The sequence below is a fragment of the Vanacampus margaritifer genome, chromosome 6 (genome assembly GCF_051991255.1).
Source record: "Vanacampus margaritifer isolate UIUO_Vmar chromosome 6, RoL_Vmar_1.0, whole genome shotgun sequence".
NCBI lineage: Eukaryota > Metazoa > Chordata > Actinopteri > Syngnathiformes > Syngnathidae > Vanacampus > Vanacampus margaritifer.
In genome coordinates this window covers 2,611,912-2,629,227 of record NC_135437.1, presented here as the reverse complement: position 1 = coordinate 2,629,227, position 17,316 = coordinate 2,611,912, and the positions used below count along the sequence as shown (strand labels likewise).

At 40.6% G+C, this 17,316-nt stretch overlaps 1 protein-coding gene across 12 annotated transcripts in view; it reads right to left on the bottom strand.

Moving 5' to 3' along the window:
• The window catches only part of magi2b (membrane associated guanylate kinase, WW and PDZ domain containing 2b), a 240,644-nt gene that overhangs the window by 47,450 nt on the left and 175,878 nt on the right, over positions 1 to 17,316 (bottom strand). For all 12 annotated transcript variants that reach the window (XM_077568842.1, XM_077568844.1, XM_077568845.1 and 9 more), the window contains 2 exons: positions 13,092 to 13,213; positions 4,132 to 4,314 (listed from right to left, as the gene is read on the bottom strand). In XM_077568842.1, coding sequence (XP_077424968.1) covers positions 4,132 to 4,314; positions 13,092 to 13,213 — 305 coding nt within the window. The remainder of the gene's footprint in view (positions 1 to 4,131; positions 4,315 to 13,091; positions 13,214 to 17,316) is intronic.

Genomic DNA, 17,316 nt, shown 5'->3' with positions numbered 1-17,316 from the left:
TATCCACCATTGCTAAAAGCGTTATATGTTAGGCTATATACGGCGCTTTGGTTGCTTACCATTAAATAAAGGGACGTTTCTTTTTTTATTTCATTTAACCTTTATTTAACTAGGTTTGTCCCGTTGAAATTAAAAACCTCTTTTTCAAGTGAGAGCTGGCCAAGACAGGCAGCAGCAACAGAACACAAAGTTACAAATATACAGTACAGAGTGAGACAAATTAAAATTCACAAAACCCAACATTTTGGATGAAATTATCAATTAATTATTTAAATAGCCAAGCTAAAAACATCAACATTGTATGGATGCTGTTTCTATTATTATCACTCACAGGAGTTTCAAAAATTTAAGCCAGTGCTGATAAAATTCTAAATAGGTCGATAGTTGTTTAAAACAGGGGTTCTCAACCGCGGTCCTCGAGTACCCCTATCCAGCCTGTTTTCCTCTTTTTTTTTCAACCAACACAGGTGTTTCAAACGATCAGCTAATTAGCAAGCTCTACCTGATAATGATGGTCAGCTGTGTTGGCTGTGGGAGACATGGAAAACAGCCTGGATAGAGGTACTCGAGGACTGGGTTTGAGAAACACTAGTTTAAAATACAGTACTAGGGTCACCCCCTTTCAGTAATGGGGGAACAAAAGGAGACTTCCAAATTTTGGGAAATTCTTTAGTAACTGCTGTAAGGTTAATTAAACATGCATGCAAATGGCTCTGCTATAAAATCAGCACCCGCTTTAATTAAGAATTAAGGATCTAACAGGAACAAGGATTGTAAGGTAAAGCTTTGCGATTCCACAGGTGTCAATGTCAATGTGCATGTTTTAGGGGTTTCTACCCTTCAACACATGTGACACAATGATCAGGATTGTTATCAGGCTCCTGTACAGCTTGCTGATGAACTGATTATTTGATTCAGGTGTGTTGGAGAAGGGGAATACTCTAAAACATGCAGGACACCGGCCCTCGAGGACCGGACTTCGACACATGTGGTTCTCTTTGTTTTATGTTTAGTTTGACAATGAACTTCAGATGGGAGGGCTAGACGCCCCTTTTATGAAGAGCTGTTTACTATCTGCTAAGCTGCTGCTTGTCACATACAGTGCACATATCTCAATGTACGACTGTACAACTGGTCACTTGTATCTCAAGGCACTAATTGGAGGTTATTACATATGGTGTGCAAAGTGAGACACAAATATTACGACATCTAACATGATGCATCATTTTAATCCCTACAAAGACAGAACAAAATTCATAAAGCTTCACGTCCATTGTGTGTTAATTGAGACGACAAAGTAACAGTCAATAAGGAGACTGGTTTGGGCCCATAAAACAACAATGCTTGTTAATGCATTTCTACACCTAATACAAGTACAGATACTGAAAACAGAACGGTATGTTTGCAAACAAAAAATATTTGCTGTCTTGCCCCTTTAACACCAATTCCTAGCCCCTCCATCACTTTTTTTGTCGTCCATTAGCCAGCATCACTGTAACTTCCATCACATGAGCTTTTACAGAATTTCACTTCATGAACTTTACTTGACTCACAAGAGTAAAAATATTCAAAAGTTAACAAGCTTTTGACAGCAGATGCAGAAGTGGGGGGCTTTATTGGATGAATAAAGTACACTCTAAATAGAGTCAAATTTACTCTAAATAGAGTCAAATTCATTCTACAGAATTTACTGTGTAGTAAAAGAACAAATACATTTAGGTACAAGGGGGCCCATACTGATAACCAGTTTGTGAACCCGTACCATATAAAACTCTGGTACTACCATAGTAAAACTAAAAATTGAGGTGACATGATCAAGAAGCACAATGCAGGCTAATTAACTTGTAAACATAAACACATGCAAATGTCGGTTTACAATATATTGTACTGTAATTGAATGTGTGCATATTTTGGAATACAGCTGAACCAATCACTAATTCATGTTGATGTATTAGTAAAGTCATAATTACAGTAAATATTTGTATGGAAAACACTTGTAAGCCATAATAGAAACCAATCAAATGAAAAACAGCAATTAAAGCCGTAAGTACTATTTTTGTTTGGTCTTTTTTTTTGTTAGTTATTTATGCCCTACTTTTGTCAGGGGTTATTTTTTTTGCCAGATTTCTATTTAGCCATTTTTTTGGGGGTATATTTAAAAAGGATTAAGACATATTTTAATCAGATTTTGAGAATATTGCTAGATTTTTATCCAAGGTAAGTATCAGATTTTTGTATGTTAGTTAGTTGTTGTTTTTTTTGCCTGACTTTGTAAGGGTTTTTGTCAGATTTGTTACATATTTTTTGTGTATGTTTGTATATATATATTTTTTAATATATTTTTGCTTGATTTTTGTCCAAGGTGTGTCATTTTTTTCCAGGTAGTTGTCTTCTTTGGGCAGATATTTTGCCTTTTTTTGGGGTTTGATTTGTTAAACTTTATATATTAGTCAGATCTAGTATTTCTGTATTTATTTTCACCCAAGGTGTAGTGAATTTTTGTCAGTTTACATTCAGGCAATAGAAAAGTTATTTTTTATAACTGGTTAATTTGAAGCAAACAGAAACAGAACAGGTGATCATGGAGGACAGCAGATGTGTTGGGGAGGAAGTAATATGTAGCTGCGTAAACTGCAACACGTTGTCATCAAATTTGACAGGATGTTGCAGAAAAGATTGCCTTTACTTACAAATCATATTTATTTGAAGAAAATAAATATATAATTGTTACGATGTTACAACACCGTGTAAACTTGTTAATACACCTATTAACTATGTTGCTTTTTTTTTGTGTAGTCATATTTTTTAGTTATGTAATTTTAGTTTAGTAATTTTTTAGCCCAAGTATGTCTAAATTTTTGCGATTTTTTTGCCAGTTTTTGTCGGATTTTTGTCAGATTTTTGTCAGTGTTTCATTTTGTGTCTGTTGTTTTGCCCAATTGTTGACTTTTTACATTTGTTCCTGATAAATGCAAGTTTTTGGCAGTTAATACCTTGGAGACATTCTGTTCTTATGACAGCAACATCAGCCGAATTTGTACTTAACACAGTACTCATGTTAGTATGGCTGTATCAAAACCTGCCTTCCCATGCCAATGCCAATGTCTTGTTACATTCCTGTGCACACTACAGTGGCTCATTGCATAGCGTAACTTCCAAATGTTGTCAATAGAGGACCCATCTACAAAAAGCATAACTGTGGGTGTGGCCTTAAAATTGGCATTAGAATCTAATCAATACAGAGCATACTGCATGTAGTGAATTCTATTTTGGAGGGTGAACCTCAGTGTGTTAGCAAAATGACACCACATGGCTCAACCTAATTGTGATGCTTTCTCCTGCTGGGACCGACCGGGCCTCCTAGGTGGCACGCATTACTGAAAACTAAGATAAATATGTATTAGCACAACCAAACACAACACCCATTACAATGAAGTGTTTAAATTTAGATTCTGGTCTATATCTAGGTTAAGATTGAAAGATCCTGTAAAGTTAATTCAGAGATTTGTTTACACATTATACTGTACATGTTTGAAGATAATTGTTAGTAAATAGTTAACTTATTTAATAGTTAACTAAGTTAATAATTGCTAACTATTTAGTAATAAATTGCGGAAATATAGCTGTCCATTATTTCAGTCTTCCTGATTTTTGGGCGTGGCTGAAACAGTGCCCAGTGACAGTTGCCCCTCCCCCACTGCATAAGAACTTGAGAACATTCGTTCTCATCAGCGGTTATCTGTGGCATTTTACGCTATGCAGTTGGCTAGCAAGCTATGCCTGAAAATAAATTTCCCTTTGGATAGTCCGGTCGCTAGCCTGGCTGCTTCAGAGAGCCTCGTTGTTGGCCGTGAGTGTGTGCAGAGAGAAGGCGAATGAGCGAGAAGGCTAAAATTTGTCCAATTTGGCCGTGAGTGTGTGGATTAGGGATTTGGGCTGGGTTGACTGCTTTAGAGCACCTCAATGTCTCGAGAGCACAAAGAACAGCTAGATTTTCATAATTTTCACATTTTATACACGTGCAGATTTTTTTTAATCATTCAAATTCTAAGCAACTCTCCTCTGTGGTGTATCAAATGTAGAAGACATTTATTTTCACTTTGCAGGGACTTGAAGACAGTTTTGAAGTACCTGTGTCCATCTTTCCGTCCTGAGCAGCCGGCCCATCCGGAATGACACTCTTCACTTGCAGGAACTCATCGGGCTCATCGCCTCCAATTATTGTGAAGCCAAATCCCATGTTGCTCTTCTGGAGGCCCGTAGACAGAAACGTGCCTTTCAATTGGGTCGGGTCCCTCGTGAACAGTGGCTTTTCTGCGAGAGAGACAAACAGAAGCTTAAAGGTGATAGTAGAGAGGTTTAGCGGCTTTTGACTTCATTTCATGATGCAACTTTGCCATGGAATGGAAGTGCCTAAGGGTCATAGAAATAACGTACTTTCTTTCTTTTTAAATGGCAGTAATGTACTTAAGAGGCTCATATCCTTGCTTCTGTTATAGCAATAATGGTGAATTTGGTGTCAAATATATGGGGTTAAGGAAATCTATCAAATAGTCAAATATCAAGTAAAAAACTAAACAAAACAACAGTATTCCCATTTCCATGACAATTTGAGGTAAAATGCAATTGTTTATTGAGAAAAAAAAAAACATGCAAAAAATGTCCGTTTACAACTGAATACAAATTGAATAGTGCCACTCACACTGTTGTATGGATGGCATGAATGTTTGGTGGTGGTTGGAGGGGCCGTAGGCACACACTGGAATCCACACTTCCGCCAGCCTGTCCCAGGGCAGCTGTGGCTACATACGTAGTTTACCAGCACCAGTGTGAATGTGTGAGTTTGTGAATAATGGTATCTATTGTGAAGTATCTTTGAGTGTCCAAAAAAGCACTATATAAATCTGACGCATTGTTATTAATATATTTAATGTTGATTGATGTGGAGGATTATTATTAAATACATTTAAGAAGTTTTATTATTTTAATGTAGCCTACGTTGTTATAATTTATCAAGTACGTACAGGTATAGGTAATCTATAATATTACAGTAGGTGAGATATGGAACACTAGACCAGGGCTATTCAATTATGAATTCATTTGGGCCAAATTTTTAAAATCAATAAAATGTCACCGGGCCAGAGAGATTAGACGTCAAGTAAACAGCTGTTCATAGCAAATTTCAAACCATCTATCCACTACCGCTTATCCGAGGTCGGGTCGCGGGGGTAGCAGCTTTAGGAGGGAAGCCCAGACTTCTCTTTCCCCAGCCACTTCAACCAGCTCCCCCTGAGGGATCCTAAGATGTTCCCAGGCCAGCTGAGAGACAGTCTCGCCAGTGTGTCCTGGGTCGTTCCCTGGGCCTCATGCTGGTGGGACATGCCCGGAACGCCTCTCCAGGGAGGTGTCCAGGAAACATCCAAACCAGATCCCTGAGCCACTTCAACTGGCTCCTCTCAACATGACTCGATTATGAGTCCCTCATGGATGACCGAGCTTCTCACCCTATCGCTAAGGGAGAGCTCGGCCATCCTGTGGAGGAAGCTCATTTCGGCCGCTTGTATTCGGGATCTTGTTCTTTCGGTTACGACCCACACGGTTGTGACCATAGGTGAGGGTGGGAACGTAGATCGACCGGTAAATCGAGAGCTTCACCTTTTGGCTCAGCTTCTTCTTTACCTCAATAGAGAGTCCACATCACAGCAGACGCTGCACCGATCCACCTGTCGATCTCTCGCTCCATCCTGCCCTCACTCGTGAACAAGACCCCAAGATACTTGAACTCCTCGACTTGGGGCAGGATCTCATCCCCAACCCGACGAGGGCAACTGAGGAGGAACATGGTCTCTTGTTGTTGTTCCCAGGTGTCGTTAGTGACAGGGACTTTTTTTGTCCCGCTAGGCTCTAAAAAAATCCGGATCAAGGAATGCCACCAAAAAACAAGAAAGCGAGGGATAAAAGGTGACATGCCAAATGAAAGGATTGCTGTTCACATCCATTCAACTTTTGCAGCTTACTAACCTAGATGACTGAGAAGCTACACAGATACTTTTGGATTTTTAAAAAAAGTTTCCAAATTACGTGTTCAGCCTACACCATTTCCATTGGCTTTGTTTTCCAGTACAATTCTGTGATGATGTTTTTTATTTAAACTAATCGAATAAAAATCTATCAAATTTACAAATAACAAATAACCTTGGTGGGCGTGTCCACCACCTTAGAAGATTACCACATAATTGGCAACAGGTGTAAAAATTGTTGAAGTGATGGAACTGGCAGAGGCAAACAAACAAATTACTATATTAGCGAAAAGAAATCTTATTGCAACAATCATTCTGTTTGTTATTTTGTTTGATTTAACTTGTCTCAAATGTGTAGGAATTGGATGCAACTGCTCAACCTGAAAAACATGATTTTAAAATTTTGAGAGACCACCAGCAAAAACAGCTGGCAGAGAGTCCTAGCTGTCATCGGTGAATTGACATGAACCATTCTTGTGACTCAGTCCAAGTCAGCCCTTCGATCAGGCTTCGCAATCCTGGTCCTCGAGGGCTGGAGTCCTGCAGGTTTTAGATGTTTCTGTCCTCCAACACACCTGATTCATGTAATCAGCTCATCAGCAAGCTCTGCAGAAGCCTGATAGCAATCCTGATCGTTAGAATCAGATGTGATGGAGGACGGAAAAATCTAAAACCTGAAAGACATCTGGCCCTCGAGGACCAGGATTGGGGAACCCTGCCTTAGATAATTCAGGTGCTCCAATATTGCATTGCTTAATATGGCTCATAAAAAATGTTAACGCAAGCCGAAAAGATTAATTCTCGCTGTCACCTCAATTTTTTTTTTGCCTATGTGTCCTATGCACAACAATGGGGTAGATGCCATGGACTTCCGACTTTCACACTGCCACTGATGGCTGCGTTCTGTTGAAGAAAAAGATCTTTTCTTCCGCGTGTTCGTTCTTTTTCGGGTAGTGAGAATGTTGGTTATCCCAATGCAGGCTGGAGATCGATGAACAGTCACTTTGAAGCTTTTATTTCTACAGAATATTCCGGGCACAAGCGAGTTCCCAGACAATGGTGGCAGCCTCTCGCAAGTGCCAAGTTACAGCGGACTCCCAACATTCTTATTCTATCTTGAAGGGCGGTACCACAAAGCCCCCACCAAACAGCCCACCTGGAGTTCACCGGACATGAGATAAGACTTTAAAAACATCATTGATTACAGACACTTCAACCACAGACAATGGCCCATTGTTGTGGAAATAGATGAGGTCCCAGTCATGACAATAAGACTTTAAAAACATCATTGATTACAGACACTTGGCAGAAGTTGCGATAACACTCACAAAGCTTTACTAAGGAAATAAGGAAAATTAAAACAGTTATGACTAAATCTGGGCAGAAGATCCTCTTCAATCCTTCTTTCAGACTCAAAAGAGTCCGACACAAGCAGATAAACATTTCAGAGAAAAATCCCAGCGGGATCTTCGTCGGATGAGATGATGTTCTTGGGTTGAAGAAAAGAGGGCGTTTGTCAGCTTCTTCAGGACCTTAGGTTAAGGTCCCAGGATGAGTCACCGGGATTATTCTGCCCGTATACCGTGGACTCAACCTTTAATAGAACGATGTCAGTGGGAGCCGGCTTGCTTCTCAGTTGTTGTTGGGTGATTGCCTGGTGCAGGGACAATGGCTCTAGCCGGTGTCCTTGCCGGTCGGGGGGAGGAGATGTGATACCACGTATCATCTTTTCCGTGCAGGCGAACTGCAGAAGATGTCCTCTTTGTCACCTTGTGGGGTCCAGTCTACCTGGGCTCAGACCATTTTCATTTAATCACTTTCAACCATACATATTCACAATCATTTATTTCTGAAGGAGCATCTGGTTGTTTTTTTGTTAGTAAATGTTAGTTGTTTGAGTTCTGGAGGTTCTGGAACGTGCGTCTCTTCCAATGGAGCTGTTGGAGCCGGAAAAGGTCTGTTGGTGTGACATTCAAACGGAGTCCAGCCTTTGGCTGAGTTTAGTAACATTCGCACATTCATTAACGCAACAGGAAGCGCTTGTAGCCAATTCAAATTTGATGAGGTCAGTGCTTTAGCCAATTTTTCTTTAATTTTTCTATTCATTCGCTCAACCTGTACTTGGGATTGGGGATGATACACTGAACCAAATGTATGTTTTAGCCCCAATGCTTTTTCTACTGCTTGTAGATGTTTGTTTTTGAAATGGGTTCCATTGTCTGATCTAATTTTTCGAGGAAACCCATGTGATGGTATGTAATGATTAATCAGATGTTTTACCACTATATTTGCTATTTCAGATTTGCAGGGATATGCCTCTGGCCATCCTGAAAATGAATCCACTATTACCAGCAAATATCTGTATCCTGACACAGGTTTTATCATGTCAGTGAGTCCATCAAAACCACCTGACCAGGAGCAGTCACGTCCGGATCGTGAGTGCCCCTGGGGAGGTCTAGATGTAGGCATACTGTTATACCTGCTGCAAACACTGCAGTCCTGCAATTCACTTTTACCAATTTGTCTCATGAAAGGATGCTATCAGGTGTGTAGTCGTCTCAGTGTTTCATCCACACTTTACATGGCATATTCCATGGGCTTCAGAAATTTGATTTTTTAATTGTTTCTGAGATGGAATACATTTATTTACAATACATTCTACGATCACCTCCTGTGGATTGTCACATTGAGACTCACTTACAGTTAGTTGAAGTGTCGGTCGGTACCCCGCAACCTTTTTTTGCTGTTTGATCTGCTGATTCGTTTCCTGCTGATACAAAATCATTGGTTCCAGAGTAACCTTTACATTTTATTCCTGCCACCGCTGTTGGGAGCATTAAAGCATCTCGCAATTTAAGAATATCATCCTGATGTTTAATAGGTGTACCGGTTACAGTTTGGAAATCATTTCACTACCATTCTTTTAATGCAACATGAACTGTCATGTGTGCATACGCCGAATCTGCGTAAATAATTAATAATTAGTTTTCTGCCAATCTGAGAGCTGCTGTTCATGCCAAAATTTCAGCTCTTTGTGCTGACTGAGAGCCTAAAATTCTTTCTGCTTGGACTTCTTCAAAACCTGTTTCTGTGGGTTGGGTTACTGACAATCCAGATTGTAGGCCATCGTTGCCTTTGAAGCAACATCCATCTGTGAAAAGAGTCACGTCCGGGTTGTCAATGGGTGTCGCAAATTGGGTGTCTTTGCTCGTATTTTTCCAATGGAGTTGATGCATACAGACAAACTTGTCAACTTCCTCCTACCCCCTTCTGATAAAGGGCAGCAGAAACACTGCTGACCTTTTCAGACACGTCAAGATAGAACATGCGACTGTAATCAGGAATCACAAAAGCTGCAGCAGTGGAAAGATGCTGTTTCAAGGAGATGAAGAGCAAAGACATGGTGGCTTCAAGACAAGAAGTTTCAGATGGAGCTGCCAGCAAGAGGTCATCCACGTACTGCACCAGGAGAACAACAGGGGGCAGTTCAAGTGGAGACAGCAACTGGCGAAGACAGTCGTTGAAGAGTCCAGGTGAAAGGACAAAGCCTTGAGGCAGGCGATTGTAGGAGTAGCAAACACCATTCCAAGTGAAAGCAAAAAAATAGCTTCATTAAAGGGTAAAGTGGAATGCAAAAGAAAGCATTAGCCAGGTCAATGCAAGTGAAATGAGTGTGGGTTGATGCAATTTGAGACAATGCCGAGTGATGATTCGAGACAGAAAAAGTAGGAGTTAAGACGGCCGTATTAATCGCTCGCAGGTCATGGACCATGCAAAACTTTCCAGTATCTTTTTTCTCAACGGGTAAAATAGGCGTGTTATAATCAGAGCCGGAAATTTCACACAACACTCCTGCTTTGAGCAAACCGTCAATTGTTTCCGAAATGCCAATCATCCCAGCCTCTTTTACAGAGTATTGGGGAACATATATTTGTCCTGGTTTCATCTGAAGCACAACAGGTGAGACGTTACAGAGACCAACATCAGTGGGATCCATGGACCACAGTGATGTGGGAAAGAAATCAAGAAGGTAACCAGCAAAATCGCTGTCGGTTGTTTCACTTCCATGGTGCCTATCCAGAAGCTGGTGCTCCAAAACGGAAGTGGGTAAAAATGTATTAGACTGAATCCAATAAGCATCAAGTGACGGGAAATAGAGCAATTAAGAGTGAAATAAATTTTGCCAATCATCCCATGTTCAATTCCCATACGTTGTTTTGAATTTCCTGAAATGCCTCGCTATAGATCTCATCCCCTGATCTGCCATAGTACAGAGTGCAATGCATACAATCAGTTACCATATCATAAGATCTGAAGTTACGAACCCAATGTGACCAGAGAGCTCAGAAGTGCTCAACTTCGAGCCAACAACTGGAGTCAATATCCACTCTTGCCCAGTAGATGTCGGCAGTGGCGCATGCCACAGGGCATTGTTCAACAAGCGGGAACTGGGAGGTGGCACTGGAGGCAGACGAGGTAGAGCAGCAGTAGGTGTTATCATCCGGAAATTCCAGGATAAGTCCATCAGGGCTGCATTTGATGAGAGGGCATGTGGCAATGAGGAGATCTCTGCCCAAAAGATTGACTGGACAGTTAGGTGCAAACACAAAAGAATGCAAAAGAGTCTGTTAAAAAACATTGAACAGTCACTGAGCATGTGGATTCAGGGCACCATCATTGTGGAAACTGTCCACCAGATAGAGGCATATACTGTTGGTTTGGCACAGGGGAATGTTGTTGCTGCGGCGTGCAGTTTGTTGGGCTCTGCCTCTCCACCCAGATGCTTGAGGTCGCTGTCTGCAATCGCGGGCCCAATGACCAGGCCGTCCACAATTGAAGCACATGTTAGGCCACCCAAGGGGCGCACCTTGACTCATGAATTAACCTGCTTGATACATCATGCACTCGGAATCGACAGAGGGAGATGAGATCACAGCAAGAGTGTTTTCTTCCTGCTTTTTCAAATTTTGCAACTGCACCATAGCAAGCTGTGTTTCTGTACTTTTGTGTTAATCTACCTTAGACTCTTTTTCTTTAGAATTTCTCCTTAAATGATGTTTAAGATGTGACAACCACTGGTCAACCTCCATTGCCTGTGCCACAGACTTGGGAATGCCCTTCAAAATGGCTGCTCGGAACACTTGCGAATGCAAAGTGGAGGCCGTAAGGGCGTGTCCTGTTTTCAGAGTGTAATCAGTGAGGGCCCGATCAACAAAAGCCGCGGCCTCCTCATCTGCTTTGGGAGTGAAAACCAGATCTGAAACAACACACTCAGGGAGGGGAAACAAAGGTCTAAGACGACAAGGTTAAGTAATTTTGTCGCGTAAGAGCCTAATTATCTGGGAGACAAAAAAAAATTAAAAAGATAAAATAATAATAATAATAATAATAATTAAAAAAAATTACATTAAAATATTCAACTATAAAAGCGGACATAATTGTGTAAAAAGAACACGGATATCACCTGCTATTAACATTTGTCCCGTAACCACTCTCTGCACTGCTTGAAGCCAATTGGCACCACCAGATTGCATAGGAGGAAGTTTCTGCATCAACACACACTCACATCAGTGGGAGAGAAAGGTTTGTAAAACATAGCAGAGTTACCAGTGGACAGGTCAACTTTAGCTAACATGGGTGCCTGCAAGATTTGAGAATGAGTCACAGCCCGATGAGGAGGAAAATCTGGACCTTTGGAAGATTTCTCTGGTTCGGGTGGGCACCTGAAAGATTCTGGACATGACACTTTAATTCTGCTACTTGATTCTGCAACTGAGCAATGTACAACCATTTTTCCACTTCCTCATTTGAAGGGCCTGTTCCGCAACGCCATTTCCACAACTTTCTTATCATTCTCTCTCACCCTCCCTTTGGAGACAACCCGCCAGTTCAGCCTTCTTTTCCCTTTTTTTTCTTCTCTCGTTAATGTCACCAAACAAACCATCCATTCTCGCAACACTCCTCATCCAGTTATTCAACAATTCTTTCCCTCCTCCTCTATCTTTTTCAGGCACCGCCCCCACACATACTACACACGCATTTTTTACCTGTTCTCTCTCATTCCCCCCACACATACTTGACACGCATTTTTTACCTGTCCTCTTACCTTTTAATTACTTTGGCGGCAGATGTTGCTGACCAATACCTCAGCCCAAAACACGTTCAGGGTCACCAATTTGTTGAAGAAAAAGATCTTTTATTCCGCGTGTTCGTTTTCTTTCGGGTAGTGAGAATGTTGGTTATCCGAATGCAGGCTGGAGATCGATGAACAGTCACTTCGAAGCTTTTATTTCTACAGAATATTCCGGGCACAAGCGAGTTCCCAGACAATGGTGGCAGCCTCTCGCAAGTGCCAAGTTACAGCGGACTCACAACATTCTTATACTATCTTGAAGGGCGGTACCACAAAGCCCCCACCAAACAGCCCACCTGGAGTTCACCGGACATGAGATAAGACTTTAAAAACATCATTGATTACAGACACTTCAACCACAGACAATGGCCCATTGTTGTGGAAATAGATGAGGTCCCAGTCATGACGATAAGACTTTAAAAACATCATTGATTACAGACATTTCAACCACAGACAATGGCCCATTGTTGTGGAAATAGATGAGGTCCCAGTCATGACGATAAGACTTTAAAAACATCATTGATTACAGACACTTGGCAGAAATTGCGATAACACTCACAAAGCTTTACTGAGGAAATAAGGAAAATTAAAACACTTATGACTAAATCTGGGCAGAAGACCCTCTTCAGTTCCAACACTTGCACTCCTACACCTGCGCCCGGCAACTCTCTGGAATGCTTCGGACAACTGAGACAGACACACTACACACTTGCACCCGTCGACGGGAACGCGCAACCGAGGAGCACAAGGGCAGAAGCACAAGAACGAGCACACGGCCCACATACAAAGCTGATGTGTGAAAACCAGGAAGTTGGAAGTCCGGCCTCCTCCGTGGCATATACCCCATAATACACTAGCCTTTCAAAGATGCAAAATGAGCCACCACAGTTTTTCTCAGTTATGATACATCCCATTGGTTTAAACTGCATGCAGTGTACCTCTGTATATGGTTGGCAGCGGGAGAGCGGAGAGGCCCTGACTCTGCATCTGCCTCTGCTGCTCAAGGCGCCTCTTTGCTTCCAGGACTGGATTCTCAAACTGAGTCCTGCGATTGATGTGACTGCAAAGAACATTGACTATTAGGACACAATAATAGAAATACAGTGCAGTCAAGTCCAGAGCGATTTTTTTCCCTTATGATTTTTCCCTTTCTATGCCACCACACTGGATTTTAAAAAACAGGATTTAATTGTAGTGTTCTCACAACATGGCATATACCATTTAGGTAATGACAGTCATTTTATGCACATTATCCTCCATTTCCAGGGTCTCAAACAGCATTAAGGTTAAGTGACATCACTGTAAATATAACAATTTTCAATAGTACTTTTGCTGCAGATTTTTTATTTCCCCAAGATGCCACCAAGAGTTGGCAACCGTGCTTAGGAGCTCTTCCAGAGTTCTGCTGTTTTTTTTGTGTTTTTGTCTTTTTTTGTTGTTGTCATGTTGTGTTTTGAGGTTTATGTTGTGGAGTGGATTGTTCTCAGAGTTTTGGTCGTGAACATTCTTTAAAGGAGAGTATCAGTGCTTGATGGTTGCGCTTTTTTCGGCAGCATGCTTGCACCAGCACATTTCAACATTTTTTTGCGCCAGTAAATAGAGAGCAGCCTGGATTTTGCTCAGGAGAGATGTCGGCACTGTTGAGCAGTCTGCGCTGGTATGGCTGGTTGGATGGCGAGTGGAGAAGAGGATGGGGAACATCAATGCGAAATGCAGAGGTGTATGTGAGATGTGGAGAGAAATGAGAGTTCTGCGCTTGGAAGTGAGCGGATCCAAATGGGACTGGAGAATTGAAACATTCTTATTGTATGTTTGTAACTCATCAATGGACGCTACTGCTGCTTGTTTACTTTCAAACTTAACTTGTAGCAGACATGTCGGATGTCATGCATGCTGTGATCGTGACGTCTCTGATCACCTGTTGGAAAGAGACTGAATCTCCTCTTTCATTAATAACTGCGACAAAAATCAAAGGCGTACGTAGGAATAGAAAAAAAAAGATTTGTTGGTTTGTTATGATTGCATTGTTTGCAATGTTTTATGATATGTGGTCTGTAAGCGATTTGTGACAGCTGCGTCTGTTTGAAAGTGCTATATGAATAAAGATGACTTGAGAGATTTGAGTATGCCTTAATACATCTTCAAGTACAACCACCTTCACTTGGAGTTTGTGTGAAACACTGATCTGCAAAAATATCTGGATAGCCGATAGGCCAAGACTTTTTAAGCCGCGAGGCTGCCATATTGCTCTTCCCAAGAAACGTTTCTCGGCATACGATCCTATACCATACCATCCATTTACAATATTGAAATTGTAGAACATTTGAGACAGTACTTAGTAGAAACAGAAATACAGTACATGTATAAATTATATGCTTAATGATTTTTGCAGGAGGAAACTTGTACATATATTTTTTTTATTAAAGCATCAAAACTATGTATGAACTATTGTGGCATTATGACCTTAACAAAAAAAAGGTGCAATAACTGAAAACACGTTTTATATTATAGATTTTTCAAAATAGGCATCCTTTGCTCTGGTTACTTTTTTGCATACTTTTGGCATTCTTACGTCTGTAAACTCCTTAAAGACTGTTGGAAAACTCTTTCAGGTGACTATTTTTTGAAGCTCATCGAGAGAATGCCACACATGTGCAAAAAAGTAATGAGAGAAAAGGATGGCAATTTATTTATGTATTTATTTGATTATTTTCACCTCTTTTGTTAAGTACATAACTCCAAATGTGTTCGATAGTTGTTATCATAGTTTTGATGCCTTCAGTGAGAATCTACAATGTACATAGTCATGAAAATAAAGCATAGTATTGAATGAGAAGGTGTGTCCAAACTTTTGGCCTGTACTGTATACTGTAGTTTATACAGTAGTTTGCTTGAGAGAGAGAGAGAGGGGAGGAGCAAGATGGCCGCCCTGTCAGGTCAACGGTTTGCACGGGCGTGTATGGGCTATCGGCTATCCAGTCATATATTCAGATCATTGATGTGAAATGACTTAAAGAGGAGTTAAAACCAAAAATGTTCTTGACTATATGTTCTATGCAGCCTCACTAGTCTAAACACGGTATTCTGATTAATATATAATGTTTGTGGAATATGAATTGAACAGCAAATTTCTTCTGTTTTTATCCATCTCAGAGGGTGCCACTTGCTTTCGACAACACAGTTCAGCATCACAGTTGATCAGCCCTCAGGTAACGATCAATAACGGCTCACATGTTTACTGAAGCTGAGCTATGATTGGTTGTTTCCTGTGCCCTGAGCAATTGTGATGTCATTTTCTGTGGACAGCAATTGGCAAAATGGCCGCCCCCTGAGATGAATAAAAATGAGTGGATTTTGTTGCTTAATTCATATTCCACTCATATAAGTAAGCAATTTAGTAGTAGCAAGGCATACATTCCAATGCTGCAATTTGAGACTGCTACTATATTTTCAATACTCATGCTCTTTGACCACTTTGGCCTTGTAACTTAAAAATACTGTTCAGCTCTGCGCTTATTCAGTTAATAATTAGTGCCTGATCAGGGAACGCTGCAAGGTCCAGGCTGTTGTTATTATTATTATTTCCATAAAGACGTGGATCATTGAGGAACTAAACATGAACGAAAACTCACCACTCACAACTCGCACATACATCAGATCTGGCGAAAACATTTTTTTTTTTTTTAAAGTTGCCATACCTACGCCTTCACCGAGATTTGTGAAAATTAAGAGGTATATCTATTAGCCCAAGACGTACAAATAGCATTTTTGGAGCCATATGCTAAACCTAACAGGAAGTCCGCCATTTTAGATATATTTAGAGAATTGTGCGCCATTTTTTACCTTTTAGATCAAAATGGCTTCTTAATGAAGTATTCTCAGTTCTAGGTTCCTCCTAGAGCCACCAATATTTAGAGGCATATACTGTATAACAACCCTCTACGCACAAAAAAGTCATTTGGAGCTATGATATGCTAAACCTAACAGAAAGTTCCCCATTTTGATTTACCTTTTTTGAATGACAATTTTTGGGGGGTCTTTGTTGGTCATAATTTAACGAACTCCTCCTCCAGAATTTACAGATCATCTCCAAAGTTGCCGAGTTTAATCTTAAAATGTTTAACATTAAAATATATCAAAAGCTTTTTATTTCGTTGCACACTGTTGCTATGGGAATGCACTGTTTGCAAAGAAAATTTATGCCGTTTTGGAGGGTGGAAACATGACATGGGTGAAAACACATGAAACTTTGCACACACATCAGACCTGTCATGAACATCAATATTTTAGAGATTTTAAGTAAAATTTTCAATAAATGGCTCAATAGCGCCCTCTTCCAATTTTAACGATGCATTCTCAATTGCATGTTTCACTTAGAATTGTGAAAATTGGGAGCCATATCTATCAGCTTAAGACCTACAAAAAAATGTTTAGTCGCCAGATGCTAAATCTATTAGGAAGTCGGGCATTTTGAATTGATTGTAGGAATTGCGCACCATTTTTGGCCTTTTACAGAAGTAATATTTTATTGAATACTCACGAAACTGCACACATATATACTAGCAAAAACAATTATAATTTACTTGTTCTAATTACCCCAAAATGCCAGTACCCCAACGTGCAAGTACCCCAACGTAGCCATGGTTGCGAGGGCCCTTTATAGCTGTTCAATACAGCAGTGTTTCTCAACCCCGGTCCTCGAGTACTCCTATCCAGCCTGTTTTCCATGTCTCCCACAGCCAACACAGCTGAGGATCGTTATCAGGCTTCATGTAGAGCTTGCTGATTAGCTGATCGTTTGAAACACCTGTGTTGTTTGAGAGAGACATGGAAATTAGGCTGGATAGGGTTACTCGAGGACCGCGGTTGAGAACCACTGCACTACAGTACAAACAATTTTAATTAATTTCGATTTCGACCTGGCGTCTGTTTTGAATGCTAAAGCACATGATTGGTGATTAATCGACTTCAAGATCGGCGTCAGCTAGTGAGGTCAACCCTTAGTCTCTAAAGATAGAATACTGAGGGACATTAAACAAAAAAAGTCAAAAACTGAAACTTGTAGATTTAACTACAAACAGATAAATGTCCATTTTTATTCTTTTAAATATATATTTTTTATATATATTTTTTAAACTTACAGCTAATGAAAGCCCACAATTC